The sequence below is a fragment of the Apaloderma vittatum genome, unplaced genomic scaffold, assembly GCF_000703405.1.
Source record: "Apaloderma vittatum isolate BGI_N311 unplaced genomic scaffold, ASM70340v1 scaffold35325, whole genome shotgun sequence".
Classification (NCBI taxonomy): domain Eukaryota; kingdom Metazoa; phylum Chordata; class Aves; order Trogoniformes; family Trogonidae; genus Apaloderma; species Apaloderma vittatum.
In genome coordinates, this window is record NW_009717293.1 from 11,858 (window position 1) to 30,556 (window position 18,699).

At 39.1% G+C, this 18,699-nt stretch overlaps 1 protein-coding gene across 1 annotated transcript in view; it reads right to left on the bottom strand.

Moving 5' to 3' along the window:
• The window catches only part of SUSD4 (sushi domain containing 4), a gene marked incomplete at its 5' end in the record, with an annotated part of 29,746 nt that extends 11,857 nt beyond the window's left edge, over positions 1 to 17,889 (bottom strand). The window contains 3 exons of the mRNA XM_009869826.1: positions 7,489 to 7,677; positions 10,545 to 10,724; positions 17,677 to 17,889. Coding sequence (XP_009868128.1) covers positions 7,489 to 7,677; positions 10,545 to 10,724; positions 17,677 to 17,889 — 582 coding nt within the window. The remainder of the gene's footprint in view (positions 1 to 7,488; positions 7,678 to 10,544; positions 10,725 to 17,676) is intronic.
• Positions 17,890 to 18,699: the final 810 nt, after the last annotated feature.

Here is an 18,699-nt window from a genome sequence, read left to right on the forward strand (position 1 = left end):
ATCACTGACAACAGTCGTATGAGCCTAAATGAAACTGTATAAAACTAGTTTCAAGCCTATTTTAATAATAGTGTAACATTGGCTGATTCCTAAATGGAAAGAGAAAGTGATTTACAATCACTTACTGTACATGGAGCTTCCTTGTTAGTGGAGTTACAAATTAGGGAGCCTGTTTTGCAGTTCCAGTCAGCTGAGCTCCTGTAGGAGCATCATGCCAGATTCACACTGATCCACAACAATCCTGCTCTTCCCAGCACAGAAACTCATGAAACATTGATCTTAATGCCAGAGTCTTTAGTTACAAGTGCCTTTCACAACAGATACGGGATGAAACACACCCCAAGTGATTTTACACCTATAAATTATAAGTTAAAAAGTGCAATTTTCATTTAAACTACAAAAAATTCATGACGAGTTTGCAGCAACAGACACCTAGGAGTTCTTTTAGCTAAAGGTCCACAATTATGTCTAAGGAAATATTGGGAACGTGCCTAAGAAAACCAGACAGACAAAACAGCTGACAGGGATGTCTGAAGAAGCCAGTGCTCACTGTGAGTTGGACCTACCAGTGTTTTTCAGGCTATTTTATTTCCTCCCTTTTTAATAGCTTTTTCTTTTTTGTTTAAAAGCAAGAATCCTTTGAGTCTGTGTGGTGCCACTTACATCAGTCATCAGGGATTGATGGAAAGAAGGAATGCTGGAACAGACAAGATGTATTCCAGGGCTTAGGTAAAACCTGAGGAAATCAAACTACCTATCTGGGAGAAGGAAAAGCAAAAGATCTCATTCCTGATAGAGTGCTATGTGCTATCAGGAAAAAAAAACAACAAAACAAACCAAAAAACAACAGGAGGAGGAAAACCAGCAGGCGATCTTGTGATCTTAGCACTGCAATACCACAAACCAACCTACATGACTAGGAAGGCGTGGGAGAGAATCGGTTTCTGTTATTTATGTTCAGTTATCAAATGCCTGCCTACACTGATCGGTGAAACTACCACCCTTTAAATATTGGGGTTTATCTCTGGAAGCAAACAAACCTACACAGCGAGTAGACTTGCTAATGCACAGGGTCTGCAGCTACAGCTTTCTCCATTTGTGGAAGATCTTCTGTGACTACCAATGTGTAGCCGAATCTAATGAATGAATCCATAAAGAGCAGAGATATTTCATTTCAAGGTAGACAATATAGTGTGCTTTTCCCTTCTTAGGAGTCCTGCCAGACACAGTTAAAGATTAATATAAAATGGCATTCAGGGAGAAATTTTGTCTGCTTTCCCCCACCTAATCCTCAGCATATTTATAGCACCATAGATAAAATGCTACACGTATCAGGCAGCTAACGTGGAACTTCAGGGCAGAAATTATGGCTCCATAAAAAAGCTGGGATGACTGGCTGATTCTGGAAATACTAAGGAGTTTCTGAAAGATACACAGGTGATAGAGCAAGTGTAAAACAATGATTTACTCTGGCAGTCCTGTGCATCAGGCAGAAACAGGAGACATAAAAGAAACAGATTACAAGTTGTTCTGTTGCTTTCTTGAAAAGCTATGAACAGAGGAGAAGGCATCTATTTCAGTCACAGCCAAGATCAGAGAAGATTTTTGCAACGCAAAAAAGGAGCAGTCACAGCAATATAATGGTATTTATCTTCTTCAAACAATGTGTTCAACTTGGAGACAGTTCTGTAAAATCCCACCCGTCATAAGAAGAACTGTAAAAAGCCCACTTTTGGGGATCATTCTGTCTGGAAATGCAGTCTGGTTTTCTTTCTGTTTTACTTTGCAATACACCTGCTGGAGTTAAAAGATTGGATGATCATTAAGCAGCATGTCCACAGAAGAACATGATTTGTCTGTCTAGTGTCTCATGTCCCTGTGCCTTTCTGAATTCACTTCTTTCCCATGCCTCTTCAGCTGTGGCTAAAGCATAGAGATGAATTTCAGCATTCTTCAAGAGCACAAATATCCAGATATTCCAAGTCACTATGAGCAGCCTCTTCAAGTGTTCAACTTCCACAGTAATACAGAGTGGCCAGTTGCATATAATTTCTGCACTCCTGGGTGACAAATGGATTAGCTGTTTACAGCACAGAAACACGTAGAAATACTGAATGACTTTTTTAAAAGAATACTAACTTTTTAGACTTCATCATCAATGCTTGCTTTCGATGATTTAATCACCTCCTGGGTGAAATACTACCAGCCTATTTTGTCTTTTGACCATCAGGCTAAAGGTGTCACCGATGTAAAGGTGTTGCCCAAGTAAAAGTTCTTACAAATATTGTCGTCTGCTGCTATTTGAGCATTTACTGCTGGTTGTCATTCCTGAGTTGCAGGAAGTATTGCTGTAGGCAATGAATATATTCTGGAACGCCACTCCAGTCAGAGCTATTACAAACAAGGCTATCAATGAGTCTTATGTTAACAGTAACTCAGTTAACTTGCCTGACCCCTTTGGCAGTTGAGCAATATTTAATTTATTCTCCCTCCCACCTGCAAGCAGAGTAGGCGTAAAGATAGAACAGAAATTGGTATCTACCTCTCTTAATTTCTTAATACCACAGTGTTTCACAACTTGCTCATATTGCTGCCCTCTGCTCCCTCTACAGGATTTCTATCTGCTGGAGATCTGCTGCATCAACATGATCTTCCCCGAGGATACGCATCAGTCTGTCATGCTGGAATTTATATAAAGCCTCCTCAATATCAACAAAGAAACAGAGAGAAATCCATTCGTACCAAGGCACAATATCTCAGGCTTAGGATTGCTTACGTTACTCTGACTCCTGAACATAAACTGCTTATAGGATGACTTCTATCTTTTTATATTCAGTGTACTGCTATATGTTCCATCAAGAGTTTAAAAAAATTTAAGGGCATAGTTTATCGAATGCGTAGCTCACTGCCAGTTACTGTCTGTGGCACTAGCAACTGTTATATAAGAATGAGGATTTTTGAAGCTTTCCTTCAAAGTATTCTGCGTGTAACTGGTTAGAAAGTCTAAGCTACTTTGTTTTGAAATATTAAGTGGCTATGGCATTTCATGTGTAACACCACCCTCCTCCAGTGCTCTTTCACGCTCTTTACTATTTACGTTTTATGTCAAAATTTCAGAGCATCTTTGAGGATCTGTCCTCAGGTTTATGAGAAAAATAATTTTAAAGCTCTGTACTGTATTCTTGCCTGTCTTTCCAGGATATTTTTTTATTTGTAGCATACTTAACTGGTTTTAATTTTCATATGACTGACATGCTTTCCTTCTTTAGAAACTTCCTGGTGCTGCAGGTAGAGATTTTTGAGGTGTTCCTTTGCACTTCTTCTGGCTTTTAAAATTCCTTCTTCTCCTATCTTTATTTCAAAGTTCCTACAATTTTCAAGATCCTTTCTGTAACTGGTGGTTGCTTATCCTGTATCTTTTCACCTCCCAGCACGAGGTAGTTTTCTACACAAAAGTTCTGAAATCCCTTCAGTTTTCTTCTGTGTCTTTCCTCTCTTCTACTCATTGAATCTTCCCTTTTAAGTCTATTCCTCATGTTTGTTTCATTTTCAAGAATTTGAAATATTTTCTATTTTACATTCTTTCAAGCTTATCCTCAGTTAGAGAATCTGTTGATCACGGTATGTAGAATGAAATTTGGATATTGCAGTATTATCTGGCTTCCTGCAGGACTGGCTTTTCTGTTCAGCTGGTTTGATGCTGAAACCAGAAATTCCCGATAATATCATCATGTCTGTTGTTTACAAATTCAGTCAACCTTTTTTCTCTTTGACTCTTAAGTACAAAGCTGGGAACTCCCAATTACACTACCTATACAACTGCTTTATATTCTAGCGTTAGCACTATAATAAAATTTTTCCAGTCTTTACTCTTTCTGCCTGCTCTCCAGTTCTTTGAAAGGACTGTTCCTTACATCTTCTTGTAAACCTTCGAAAGGGCATGAAAGATTAAAATACAGAGCCCAGATGGCAAGGTATGTAATCATACACAGATCGCATTCCCAGAGTACTAATAGCCAGGCTCTTTTTAAATTTTTTTAAATTTTTTAATTTCTCCTATGTAATGTCTTCATTCACCTTAAATTATCGTATCATAAGCATTTCCTAGCTCTATACATTTAATTTCACAGATTTCCATACCAGTATATTTTCAAGTGTTTGCTCTCCTGCAAGCCATTTAATTTTACAATTAATGTTTATACTCCATGCAGTAATCTTCAATTTAAGGGTTTTTTCCCACCAATCTTTTACATATCTGATTTTACAGAAGGAAATCTCTATCTTACATCAGTTTCTACACCTGGATGATTAACCCCAAACTGGTAATTTAAAAATAATTTAAATAAAAAAATAACATTTTCTTTAGATTTTCATGTATCCTTGGAAGTGTCTAGTGAGTTTCAATACAGAAGTTTAAAAAACTTCTGCATAATTATGGAGTTCCACTAGAAAAAAGGATATTAATAGAGTTAAAGACATAAATGGAAGGCTTAAAGGAGAAGAAAATTCATTGTTAAGATGCCTCATCTCATCCTCTAAATGACTGTAAAATTTTCTAGCACTGGTAAAACGACACCGATCCCTCTACTGTCATTCTGAGATACAGCTGAACCATTTCATCTGAAGCTTCCCAAATGATTCAGCTTGAGGCAGACACTCAAAAACCAATCTGAATGTTTTAAATTTGGCAAAGGTACAAGCATTTAAGAAGAGGATTTCATACCTGTAAATACTCAGCAAGCTGAGCTGGAGGCATCCTTATTTGCCTGAGCTGTAACAACTTCCCTGATCAGATGCAAACAGCTGCTTCTGAGAAGCCGCCGCTTTGGCCATGCTTCAGTACCAGGTAACGCAATTTTTATGCACTGTTGTGGTAAAGCAACAGGGATCTTAATTGCCAGAAAAAATCTTCCTCCCTATCAGCAAAAATTAATCTCTTGCCAGAGGTGGTGGAAGCTCTGCGTTTGGCAATACCGAGAATAAGACTGGACTGAGCATTAGAAAATGTGCTGTATGATGGGAGCTGAGACGTCCCTGGTGTAAACGTTTATTTAAATGGAGCTATAGACCCTTCATTTAGAATTTATTTGGCCTGAAAAGGAGGAAAAATTCATGAGATTGGCATACAGCACTTGTGTGATTACACATGCATTTAAGAAATTCCTTCTGTGAAGGCTTCAAGAAGAACATATATCACAATGAGAAAGCTTTAGTAAGCAGCATTGTTTATAGTAGAATAAAAGCTCTAAAATGTTTTGCTATAGCTTCCTAACAACCATTTGCTTTTAATCATTACCATATTAAAATACTGAGCAGGAAATACCATTAGAATAAATTTTGAATTGATCATGGCAATAAATAAATGGAAGGAACTTGTTATTTGCAGATTTCCTCTGTGAAAAATACTGCTTAGCGAGACTGTACCTCACACGTAAAAGGAATGCTGAAAAGCGCATTCGACATTGGTATGCAAGGTGCAGAATAAAAAATATGCAGGGAGGGAGTTTTGTGCACTTATTAAGAGTAGTAGATTGTAACAAGATTCCCAGAGACTGGCAGTCCTTGCATAAATGCCTTGAACAAACACTTTCAAATGAGGCTGTCTCAAGCTGATTTTTCCCTATTGCATTCAATTTTGAAGTTTGCTGCAAAACACCTGAAGCATCCCTACGATAGAGTTCACAAGGGGTGACCCTTCAGTGATTCTGCTCTCTCCTCTGCCCCGAGAGAGGCAGGGACAGCCCCAAAGCTGAGGAGAACCTGCTCTTGCAAGAGTTACGCTCTAGACTTCAGTCTCCTGTGGCTTCCTCAACACATGCACAGATGGGAATGCCAACATGAAATCACCAGAGAAAATTTTAATATTTAAGGAGAGCAATAAGAAAGCAGTTAAGAGGAAGGCTGAGTCTAAATCAAAACTCAGGAGGCTTCCCAGATGGCCTTGACCCAGCGTCTGGCACATACTGATCCCCCCATCATAGATCAGCATAGCTGACTGGAGATGGTAACTTTAAACATGCCATTTAAAATGTAAAAATCTCCAGGCAGCAGTTCGTATCTCATGCTTTTAATTATCAAGGAAAAATTGCCTCTCTGTGACTTTATAATACAAGCAATAAACAATGAGCACCTGAGTTTTCTGGGGTATTTTAATAGGACCTGGAACGTTCACCTGTATTAAGTGAGTACAAGACAACTTCTGCTTTCTATACTTGAGTTTCCATATTTTAATGCTCTTATCTTCCTAATTGGAGAACTGTCATTTTTATCAAAACAGTTATTCTGTTTGGATTAAGCCTAACAGGGCCCTTCTGATTTTTTAATGTACTTTCCATGCTGTAAACAACAACAAACAAAGCTTCCACAAATGGCTTACACAGAGCTGATTTGGGGTGAATCTTTTATGGTGTGCTACCTAAAGAAGAATAAAAATCATCTTGCTATGCCATTCCAAAATTGCAAAGGTATTTTTGAATTTTGGAACTTGTATCACCAGTTAAAAATAAGGATAATTTTATCATTTTTGTGCAGTATAGCACTTTGTTGATGCTGTTGGCAAATTATTGCACTTCCAGAATGCTTAGCATTTAGCTCAGTGACATAAGCATCACATATGAATTCCTATAATTGCTTTTAGCTAAATTCTACATATAGAGAGCTTCCTTATAGGCTTGAAATAGAGCAAAAATTTAGTCCTTTTAGGGGAATGAAATGCAGAGAATGAATTGTATTTGGGTTCTGATGACTTCCTAGGATGTTTCATTTGAGATGCACTATGAAGATGAGGGAAGATAATTCACAAGGTTTTGACAGTGTATGGAGCAATCTATTTTGTGTCTCTGTTTTAAATGTTTGGGATGCAAATATAAATGTGCTACAGTACCCTCCATTCCAGCACTGCAGCTATAGTTACAGATTATTCCTTTTGGCTTGGTGTGATTCACCTCTGTTTCACACTGGATGATTTTTATGTTCCTACTCAATAAATTAACTCAGTCATTTTAGTTGCAAATCCTTCTCTAATGTTAACTGTTATGAGAGACAACAAATAGTCATGCAGCATCACGTAGAACTGAATAATGTTTGCAGCTGGCTCAGCCCAAACTAAGAGTTTCTATGGAATATTCTTTAGTTTACCATGGAAATCTATCCGTGTCTATGGAAACTCTGACCATCTGCACATGAATGTGCATTCCATAACTTCATCAGAGTTTTTATTAGGAAAACTACAAAGAATTTCCAATTTTAGGGCAAAGCAATCATCATCGAGAGCTTCCCCTCTTGGACTTTGGATGCCAAGAGATCAAACATAAGTTAGGGGACATCAAGAGCTAACATGCAGTCAACCACAACGAAAACCAGATAGGTTCTGTGTGGCCTGTGGAAACATCACATACAGCAGAACCGTGGTTGTAGCCCTGAGTTAAAACCACATAGAGCATGCTGATTTTGCAAAATTGAAAGACAAACAAACAATAAGACATTTACCTTCCACATCAAGGCACCTAGGTGGGCTATCTGACCAGATAAGGTTATACATGCACTCAAGGAACTCTGCCCCTTCTAGTTTATATCCAGGAAAGCACTGATAATACACCACTGTTCCTACGGGGAAGGAGGACTCGAACTCAGATATGTTAATGTAACTATGAGGAAGAACCAATGGCCTCAGGCAACCTGCAAATCAAGAAAAGGGAGGTATCTTTTATTATAAGGTGTTTATCTCAGTCATCTTCAGACATCTGGCTTAAAATTCCTAAACTGAGGAGCACGAGGTTTTTCATCATCTCTACTATGAAGGGCACGTCTGCATGATCTCCCTCAGACACACACGTGTCTCATTACCGTGTTTCAAACCCCTTTATCATTTAGCCCACATGCTTTGCTAGCGTGGGATTCACTCTCAGCAAATGCAGGAAAGGTTTACTGAAAATGACAGTATTTTGTTTCACAAACATTCACTGGTTTAGCAGATGGCAACTTCTTTTTTGAGGTAGAATCTTTAATAAATAAAGATTGTCATTTATATAAACCACGAGTTTTATGCCTTCTTTTAAAGCTGACAGGCATGTAAGCCATCTTTAATATTAAAACTACTCCTGTGGCAAAGTGCACACAACTGTAAAATGTTTGCAGACAGAATTAATGAATTTGAAATTTCAGTTTGAGAAAGTCTAAAGGGGCATGACTTCCTATGAGCAGCCCCACGATAAACACTGAACAAAGTCTCAGATTAGCTTATCAAAAAGTTAAGGTACCTGTTATCGCCAGAAATTGTAAATTTAGTCAGTGACTGCATTCTACTTCTGGAATTACTTCTGAAGAACTTGTACCATGGATGATAGTAAGCAGTGACAGTTAAATGGTCACCAACCATATTTTGTGCAAGAAAGAGCAGGGAATTTAATAGATGACATGACTTTATACCGTGTCATTCACATACATTTAGAGTCTGTTTTGAGCTGGTATGTAGATAAGAGTTTGCACTAGAGAAAAAAAATCCTCATGGCCTTAGAAATGACCCTCTGGGTAATACTTAACTGTGTTGATTTTTAAATGTGTAATGATGTGGAGGAAAGATGATTAGTAATCAAGGAATGAAAAATAATATTATAAAGTTACGAGACTAATAGGAGCTGCACTATGGCAATCCATAAATAGGTCTCTTGCCACTACTAGAAATTTGTGAAGGATGTTCATAGAACTCTCATAATTTTAAGCCTGAGAGGGAAATGAAAATCACTTTGAGAACTTCTTGTGAGATACTGGCAGAAAAAGCCTCGGCAGCGCTTCAAGTGGTTATTTCCTTGCAATGGTCTTTTGAGGGAGAGAGACGAAAGCAAAAGAAAACAACAGAAAGAGCTTAAATGCTTTTTACAGCATACTGTACTACCAGAGCAATGGTTTTTATAGCTGTTTTACTAGCTGTTTATCTCCCTGCTCAAATAAAGCTTCAAGCATCAATCTACTGGCTACTGCTAGTGCCCCTGATTCAAGCATGCCCGGCACGTAACACACCGGTTCCTGCAAACTGAGCCAGGCGATATGAGCAGCCTCCAGTGGGACAGAAAAGAGCACAGACTGCCCCAGTAAGACCAAGCTTACTCTTCCCTGAACTCTATCAGGGAAAAATTTGTCCTGCTCGCTCGGAATTTTAATGCTCATTGGCTTCCTTGTAATGCAGGACAGAGATTTACTTGAATTTGCATGACAGCCAAGGGTTGGTGAAAATCCCCAGGTCTCCAAGCATTTTAAGTCGCTTGAAAACTTCATTTTGACATTTTTTTTGCCAAGTAATTCACATAATTTTAGATCAGCAATTATCATTATTATCTCAGGGCAACAATACTTGGAGGTTGGATTCTTATACACCCTACAATCCTTTCCTGCTGCTCAGGTAGGAAAAAAAAAAGGTATCTTAGTGTCATGAGATTCCTCTGCCTGTTGTAATCAAAGGCCATAGATACGTAATTGACAGCCCACCTAGTGCAAGCAGACAAGTGCTTTTGATATTATTATTGCCTAACATGGCCAAAAAGGAAATTCTGGAGACAATTTTGGAACAGGTTTATAAAATGTGGCAAAAAATACCAGGTACCTGAATCTGAATTGCCTATTCTCTACCTGCCCAGTAGTTACAGCTCTTCTGCTATTGATTTCTTAACTTTTATTAGCACTGCTTGCATTTTGAAAAGCAGTCAATATCAAATATTGAGTAGCGGTAATTGATTGTGTTTCATAGTATAAATATAGCAACAGAAGAGGGTAACAAGCCTTTTGTTTACCAGTTAATGCCAGCTGTCACAAAATTTACCCCTGGATCTTTGGCAAGTATAGTACCTGTAAACTGATATTTTGAGCATTCACCTCACCTAACTGCAAGCGTCTTATCTACTTAGATGTGAGGTGCACCCACTCTCAGAAATGGCCTGTATACTTCATAGTGCCACACACAATGCCATTGCTGACAGGACACCCCAAAACTAGTGTCCTCTTCTTATGAGTTTGTGAAAACTCCCCTTTCCCGTTAGCTTTGCTCAGATACAATGTGTGCATCTAAACCACTGAACTAGACCTGAAACGTGCCTAAATTTCTACATATCAGTGCCACAGTCTAAGACAAGACCTTGCAGGACAGTTTAATGTGTCCCAAACCTAGGGTCCTACCTGTGAAGACACCTTACAAACTAAAGTCCTGTAACTTCTCACTCTGGCCATCAGATCTTTTGCTGAACTGATATAATCCTGACTTCTTTTTTTTTTTTTAAATGCAATGTATCTGTGCCAGACTTTAGACTAGCAAACAAACAGCAATATTTAAAGTAGTATTTTAAATATGCGTATGTTCAGAAAGCGTCATGTTCTTTCTTGCAATGAGCAATGGAGGAAGAGAAATCAAAAAAAAGTCTTAGCAGCAGCACTATTCAAATACTGTACAGTGGAGCTTATCAGAACACTAACATCCTTACAATTGTAGAAAAAAATATTGACAAACTATCACAAGGTGCATGAGCTATAAAACAGGATGTGCTGGTGTACTAAACCTTGACAAATGGGCAGATTATCCCATGTTCCATCGTCTTGACATATTGAAACCATGTTGTCTAAGTCAGGGTAACGGATCTGGAATCCTTCATGACAGTTGATTATTAACTTATCGCCAGTCCTGTATGTCTTGTTATGAATCTCTGCATCTTCAACATGTGGAACAAGGCAATCTGTGACTTCATGGGAAAAAAAATAGTAACTCAATTAAAAACACATAGCTAGCTATTCAATAATCAAGCTCTTAAGTAAAAATTATCAGTTAATGTAAGTGCTCTGCTTGAACTGTTTGGAAAACACATACATTTCAGTAAATATATCTTTTCCCTAGTTAGCCATCAGTTACAAGGTCTATAGCACTGTAGCAGAAGCTGATGTTCTACAATAATGGGTCATTACCCCAGATTTTTTTAAACCAACAATATCAAGAGCATTTATGAAGGCTGTTTTTGATTTTGTCCTTCCACTCATCATATGGGTAAATTACGCCGCACAGTTTGACTATCCCAAAGCCCCATCTGAAGGCAGACTCTTTGACAGCACTAAGGACAGGACAAAAGAATAGATAAAATACAGATATGGCATGAGGAACACAGAAAAACTGCAGTTTTAGCAGAGGCACAGATGGAAATCAGGTACACTTACAAGGGTTTATCCAGCTCCACTCCACAGAGTTCGTTATGAGAATGTCTTCACTTTAATCTCATTGATTCTGTTTTCGATCAGATAATTTCATGTGCCTGAATTAAAATGCCTCTAGAGAGCGTGATTTTTAAGGCCCTGAGCAGCATTTCAAGTGCTTCTAGAAGACTCTCAACAAGGGAAATGACTACAAACCTCTCGTGCTACCCAGGCACAGGCTCTATTACCTGCCTGCGATATGTGTATTGGACAGTCTTATATCTCACTGCATACACCAGTGTCAAAGACATCAAAATATAAAATAAACTCCAGAATACTGAAAAATGAAGGATGCTGTGGAAAGTGGAAGGAAAGGGTGAGATAAGGTAAAAATCCCTCTGCTAATACTGGATAATTAAGAGACAAGCCAAGAGGACATGAAGGAATAGTCCAGGGGACTCAAAGTTCATCCTTCTCACAAATGCAAAGTGAGATTAAACAGAAAAAAAGGAAAATATTAAGTACTGGGAAAATAGAATTGGAATTATTTTTTTGTCCAGAAGCAGTAAATCCATGTCAGAGGTGGTGATAAAAATTTCCAGGCATCAAAAAATCCACAAAATATTTCAATTAAAAGCAAGATAGTTAGACTATAAGCTGGTTTTATGCTGGGTTTTTCCCCCCAACATTTCTACCACAAGAAACAATCATCTTCATTTAGGAATGCAGTATTTATTTAAAAATAAAAAAAGTTTCAGAAGTCCCTGGAGACTTGCATATAAGAGAAAGTTTCTGCCATTTTTATAGATAATTCTTGCTAAAGAGGAAGAGACAACTCTGAATTTGTACTTAGCAATTAATTTTGAGCATGCACAAAGTAAAGCGATGGCAACAGCTTGCTTGTTTGCTTAGAAGCACAGCTAGAAACAAGATGAACTGTCATTTAGCATAGCACATGCAAACTACTATAAAAAATGTATTTCACAATGCATTCATTTATTCAGGCAAACTAGGAGATGTATTATTCTGAGACTCCATCCCTCAATTTTACTAACATGCAGTGGAAGGGTGTTGCTTCCCCAGTTAAAACACATTTGTCTTTATATCTTCCTGTTACAGGGATGTTTTCTAAAATGCATTGTACTTATCTAACTTTCAGTATGGAGTCTGGACACATTATTAGTCAAAACTTCTCCCATTTCTCTTGTTACTTTCAGCATTTTGGCTGCTGCCGCAGGTACCGCCTGTCACGGGGAGGGCTGGCAGGTGGCCAGGCAGGCTGAGAACCCCGCGGCAAGACGTTTTGCTAGAATTTATCCATTTGTAAACACCCAAGTCTGGGAGGATGCACACCCTAACAGAAGGTTATAAAATGCACTGATGCAAACATCCCTTTTAAAGACTGGAAAATTTTCTCTCTCCCCCTCTCTGGCAAGTTAATCAGCAGAGGATGTCCTGAAAGAAATGCTAAGCCCTGAATGCTGTCATAAAGAGGCTGCCCTGGGCTATCTTGAGGATGTGAGGAGACAGATGGGGACCCTGCTCTTTGGCCACGCAGAAGGAGGTTGGAGATGGATGCAAGAAGATAACCTCAACGAACATCTCACTCTCTTGGCATAACAGCGTTCTGCTGCTATACAAATAAAAGAGGCATGTATACATACAGGGCAGTAATATACGAGATTTCACTTTCAAAGCAGGGGATATAGATTCTGTAACAATGACCTGTTACAGAGACTTCATCCCCATTATTCCAAGTAACAGCTATAGATTGAATTATTTTAACTGGCCTAGATACTGGCAAAGAACACTGATAAGTTGCTCCCTGAACCATCCTTTGCCTCTGACACCCTGCCTGATTTCGATAACAGGTCTATTGCAAGCCCTGGCTAAACGGGAGGCCAATGGACCACAGTATTACAGCTCTTTTTCCTGATGCCTTGTGAGTGAGCAAATGCTTTCCCACTGGCTGAATTTGTATTGTTTAGCACTTGCTCAGGCATAAATTGCAGTAGCCGCCTCTCAGCAAACAACTGGCACAAATCCTGCTTGGCAAAGCTGAGAATAAGTGACTGGATTTTAAAATGTCCTGTCCTAGAAAATAAACTGCTTTATTCTAAGTACTTTTCAGCAAATCTGTGGAAGCTGCTAAACCATTTAAGGGAATACACGGTCTTTAAATGGCATCGAACAGCAATGGCTATGACTTACACTTCTTTCTGGCAGTTTTACATGATCTGCTTATATCTGCCATGTGAATATTAAAGCAGGTCAAGCAAAAGAAGGACCTAGTTAGGAACACATTTCTTATCTTGAAGAGGGACAAAGAGGTGCAAGGGCTCATTGTGACCTAAATTTTCATGAAGATGCACCTTTGTACACTAGTAGTTCTTGGCTTTAGCAAACCAAGTGTGCCTCTCATCACAGGGAGATCAGTCTGAAGAGTAAATTTTGCTAAACACTATAGTTACAGTGCTTTAGCTTATGTGCAAACCACACATCATCTCTCAGAACTATTTCTTCCAGTCCATGGACAACAAAGGCAATTAAGAAGGTAGGCATGACCTGGACACTGTGGAGATGGTCACACCATCCAGGAGTACCAACTGGCTTGGCATGGCTTGTGTCTATTGCAGATGAACTCTTACTCTCCAAAAACTGTCCCTGATCCATGTTAATCCAGAAGGTGCTTGTATAAATTGCTTGGGGAGTATGACTTGACATCAGCAAAACCACGTCAGGGACCCTTCTAAAACTGTAGTAGTATCTGCAGTTGCGGAGCAGTGCCCTGGCCATGCTCTGGCACTGTTTTATTTATTAGTCTGTACGTAAACTCAAATGCAGAGGTCCGATGCTCCTATGTTTCTCTCTGTGGAGCAGTCTCTGAGTTAGCCTCGACCACATCTAGCCACAACACTGACAGGCTGGAACGGAGAGGAACAAGGAGGATGGATGAAAGGAACATCATGAAGAATGAGTTGAACGTGGGGACAGTTCATCTGGACCCCGTCTTCTTAAAAGCAAATACTTAAGATCAATCTTTTCTGGTTTTTTTCATTAGTGGTAAATCCATTGTAGTGTGTTAGCACAGTTCTTTGGATAGCAAACACTATTTCAGTGCATGTTAAGTCACGCTTTATTGTCTTTGCTTGTATTACAACAGTGCACACACTTTGCCTAAGATCTGCAGCCACTGTGCTAAGCACAGGTTACAAACATCATGTAAGTGCTTCTAACCAGGCTTTAGGAATCAGCAAACACTGAGCAAGGCAGATAAGAGACGGGGAAATAAAAGTATTTCAGTCATCTCAGATCCAGGGACAAAGGCCAAGAGAAACGGGCACTGAATGCTGCAGAGGAAAACTGTAGCCAAAACTAGTCCACGACTTTCGCAGGAGGTCTGTCATCCCTGGCAGTGAGAGAAAGAGGCACTGAGGACATCTCGAAGTTGTCTGCCTGCAGAAGCACTGGGAGAGAAGGGCACAGCTCTCTGCTTGGTTATCACCTCCGTGTAGACTGTAAATTTAAATTCAGTCACACAGGGAAGAGGTAGCATTTGTTGCAAGCAGGGCAACAGCCTCAGTAGCCACATTATCACAGTGGGAGAAGATTAGATTAAAGTGTGAACAACACGACATGTTGTGCTTAAACGGTATACACAAAGCTCGAACCTTAGAGCTTTGGTATTTATGTGCATAACCATGTTAGAATTGATGGAAGCTATAGTCACAACGTGCTGTAGATCAACAAGAGAATATAATTCTAAATGCACAGATTTTTGACAGGGCATTTATTGGGCACCTAGTCATGCAACTTTGTTCTTGTACTGACACTTAAAATCTCCTGCCTCTTAACGAGAAATGACAGGCCTATAAGATCAAATTGATTGGATGAAGAGCTTCAGGCAAACATATTAGTTGTAAAATCAATTACATTCCGAAACAAGTTGCTTTACTTTCTTAGGTAAGCAGCATTCATTTGTGATTACAAACTGTTCCAACAAACACACGGCAACTATTAAACACACATAACATATAGACATAAAACTATACATAACCATCCTTAGCCGAATTCAGACTCCTGAGATTAACTTCAAATGAACTCCAAATTATTGTTTCTACTGCTCAAGCTCAGCTGGCAACATCTGATATCTACACACACGGGGATGAGAGGCGTGTATAGCATACCTTGGCACACATGGCAGTCAGACCCTCCCTTAAGTGAGTAAACGAAATACAAATTTCATTTTGCCTCATGATAGCTAATGATGAATGGCAAAACATTAACTTTCTACTTCTCCAGCAGTTGCTACAAATTTCAAATCTCTTTTTTATATATCATTACAGAATTTCTGCAGTGAGGACGTTTATATATGTCATTAGACAGCTGAGAATTACACATCCTTTTATAGTCCCTCCCAAACTGCTCTCCAGATGTGCCACGTTCCTGCACAGCCCACCCTGTCGTGCCCCTCTCTCATGATTCTGCTCCCAATACACAAAAGGATCACTCTAAAAAGCACTTAAGCGAATGCTTGGGTCTCAAGATTTGCCATTGAACCTTTCCTTAGCATTTCTTCTGATTAGTGGCTGTAGTGTGCATTGGAAAGAAGAATTAATTCTCTCATCTACTTTTTTTTTCCCCCACTGCTAAACCCTGGGATTGTTTTAATAATACCTGAGGTATTATTAGACTGTTAATCAGGAAAGTACTTAAGCACTTGCTTCACTAAATCCTAAATCAGAGTCCCACTCTTTAAGCCAAATAATAAAAAGCATTTTTGCGTATGCCTAATTTTGAGCACAGAACTTTTACAAGACTAATCACATAATTACAGTTATGCTCAAGCTTAAGTGCTTTGCTTGATCAGAGAATTGGCTAGCAATCCTTTTTAAGTGTTCTGTGCTGTAAAGTAATGATTATCTCTTAAGCAACTGTTGTCACATCACTCATCACATTCTCATCTTCCCATTTCTTTTTTGAAAACACCTGGCTCGAGTGCTGATCACACTGACATCAGTGGCAGTTTTGCTGTTGGTGGCAATATGATCAGGAAACTCCTCCACAGATTTCTACTGGACTGGGGGGCTTGGGAAGTGATTCGAATATTCAGTAAAACATGTTAATGCTTATTTTAACAACTGCAGTGTATAATACAGGTACTATTTCAAAGGTGCACATCAAAATTCCTGGAAACTACCTGTAGTGGTCAAGAAAACAGATTTTCCAAGTGTTATAGCTTTTTCTGGCAGTTCAAACACCCACTTTAGACATATGCTGCTGTCGCTCCACATGTATTTTTTCTTAAATAGCCATGAGATGAGAGACAAGGGCATTTATGAAAGTGGCTGTCAACAGGAGAGGGCATGATTTTCACACATACATAATTTTTAAAGACATCAGATTGTTTCTGTGAAGCTGACCTGTGCCACCCCTGGTCTGGCACCAGATTCTCATACCCACCCGTCCATCAGCACAGACAAGTACTCGCAGTTTTTCTACCCACTGAGTGACACATGAGCCTCTGAATCAAGTGTCTTTGTGAGCCAAACAAGTCTTCGATTACTTTTGAATTAAGTCCATATATTTATCTGATTTTAAATGATGGCAGGCATCCTGAAATAGAATTTATCTAGTCCCACCTTGAAGACAATGAGGCAATGGCTAATGACTTCAGCGGAGCAGACACAATGCTAAAATGCAGACACTTAATGAAACTAACACTTTACGTGATTGTTGATTTTAATAGCTTTGTTGACCAAAAGTTAATCAACAAAAAGAACAAGTTGTATCTTTGTGAAATAAATCATTTGTGCTGCTTGGATGTGTTCTGGCCAAATTTTACTTATGATATTCAAATTAATCCTGCCTCTAACTCCTAGAAGGAGAAAGTAATTCAACATCCTATTTATTTTGAACCAAATACTATCTCAAAAATGCAATATAATAAAATTAAATTGGTTTATACCAGAATAGTGTGAATTATCTCAAAGTAAACTTCAGCTGTGACTAAACTTGTGCCACCCATGTGTATTTGATTTCCCTACTTGAATCATGCATACGTCATAAAATGTAAGTGTTTAAAGCTCCTGATTAGCAGGAGCAGTAGCACTGGAGATTTATTATTTTTTCCTAGTAAAATACTGCAACAAGGAATATTAAGTGGGCAGCTTTAATAAATAGTTACAAACAGTTCACTTACACTGGCAGCTGTTTTTCTCTTTGCATCAATCTGTAACCAGTTAAAAGGAGAAATGTACTATCTTTTTTTTTCTTCATATTTCTTTATATCCCTTTCACTATATACATACACACACATGCACAACATTTTACAGTATAAACTTAACTGGCAAATGGGGATTATGGATGGAATGGATGGGAAACCAAAGTATATGACAAATAGGACACAGTGAAATAGATTCCAGTCTTTCATGTTCTGTGCTGAGACATGGACATGGTACACGGACAAGTGAAAAGAACTGGTGAACTGCTTTAAGAAAACTGACTTACCTTCTTGTAGGCACACAGGTTTATCACTTGGTTTCCAGCTCAGGGAGCCATTAAAGTGTCTCACACAAAGTTTTTTTGAAGTACCATTAAGCCTGTATCCTTCTTGGCAATGAAACCGGACTACCACACTTTCAAAGAAAACGCCTGCACTGGGAGTCTTGTATCCATGTTCAGGAGCTCCAGGATCAGCACAAGCATGTAGGTCATCAAACCCTACGTCAGACAAAGACACAATCAAACCGTGTTCGTTTACTCCTCACGCAGCCGCAGTCCAGGTTTTTCCAGGTTTTCCATTTGACATTTAACCTTCACAGTGGGCCTTGTATCTTCCATTAACAACCGCTAGCAACCCTCCCTGGGCACTGGGCACTCCAGACACGGGAGAAGACCAATCTCCAGCTACAGCAGAAACACTCAGGTGACAGAAATACTGCCATATTGTCGTGCAGCTACCGAGGAAGCAAAGTCAACCATGCTGCTCGGGAGCTGAACTAGATGAAAATAAAGCACTTGACCCAACCTACCAGTGGGAATTGCACAATAATGTATCTGTAATTATTCTTGGGGACTCTGAGATTTTGGAGGTCTGGTACAGTCACTGGGAAGAATAATAATGTGTCAGAAGCGAGAAGAAGAGGAAATAAAGCAAATGGCATGAAACCTAACTGCCATCCAGAGACACAGGAAATAAACCAGAAGATGAGCAGCTTGGGACAGGGAGATTCCAAGCTGGGAGGGAGCTCTACCACAGGGAAAAGGGATGCTGTGATGCTGGATGTATGTGATCCCCCTACCAGCTTGGCTCGCTGGCCCTACCAAATTCTTAAAATGTTGTTATGGGAGTGCTGTATTAAAGCTCTTTACTTCCACAAAATTAACTGTAAAATAACAAACAATACCCCAACAGTTGCAATCATAAAATGTGACTGTTTATCACTTGATCAAGCTCATTTCCATGTCATTTGCATAAACTGAAGCTTTTTTTACTGCAAAGCAACAAAGATTTAGTGCAGCACTGAACAA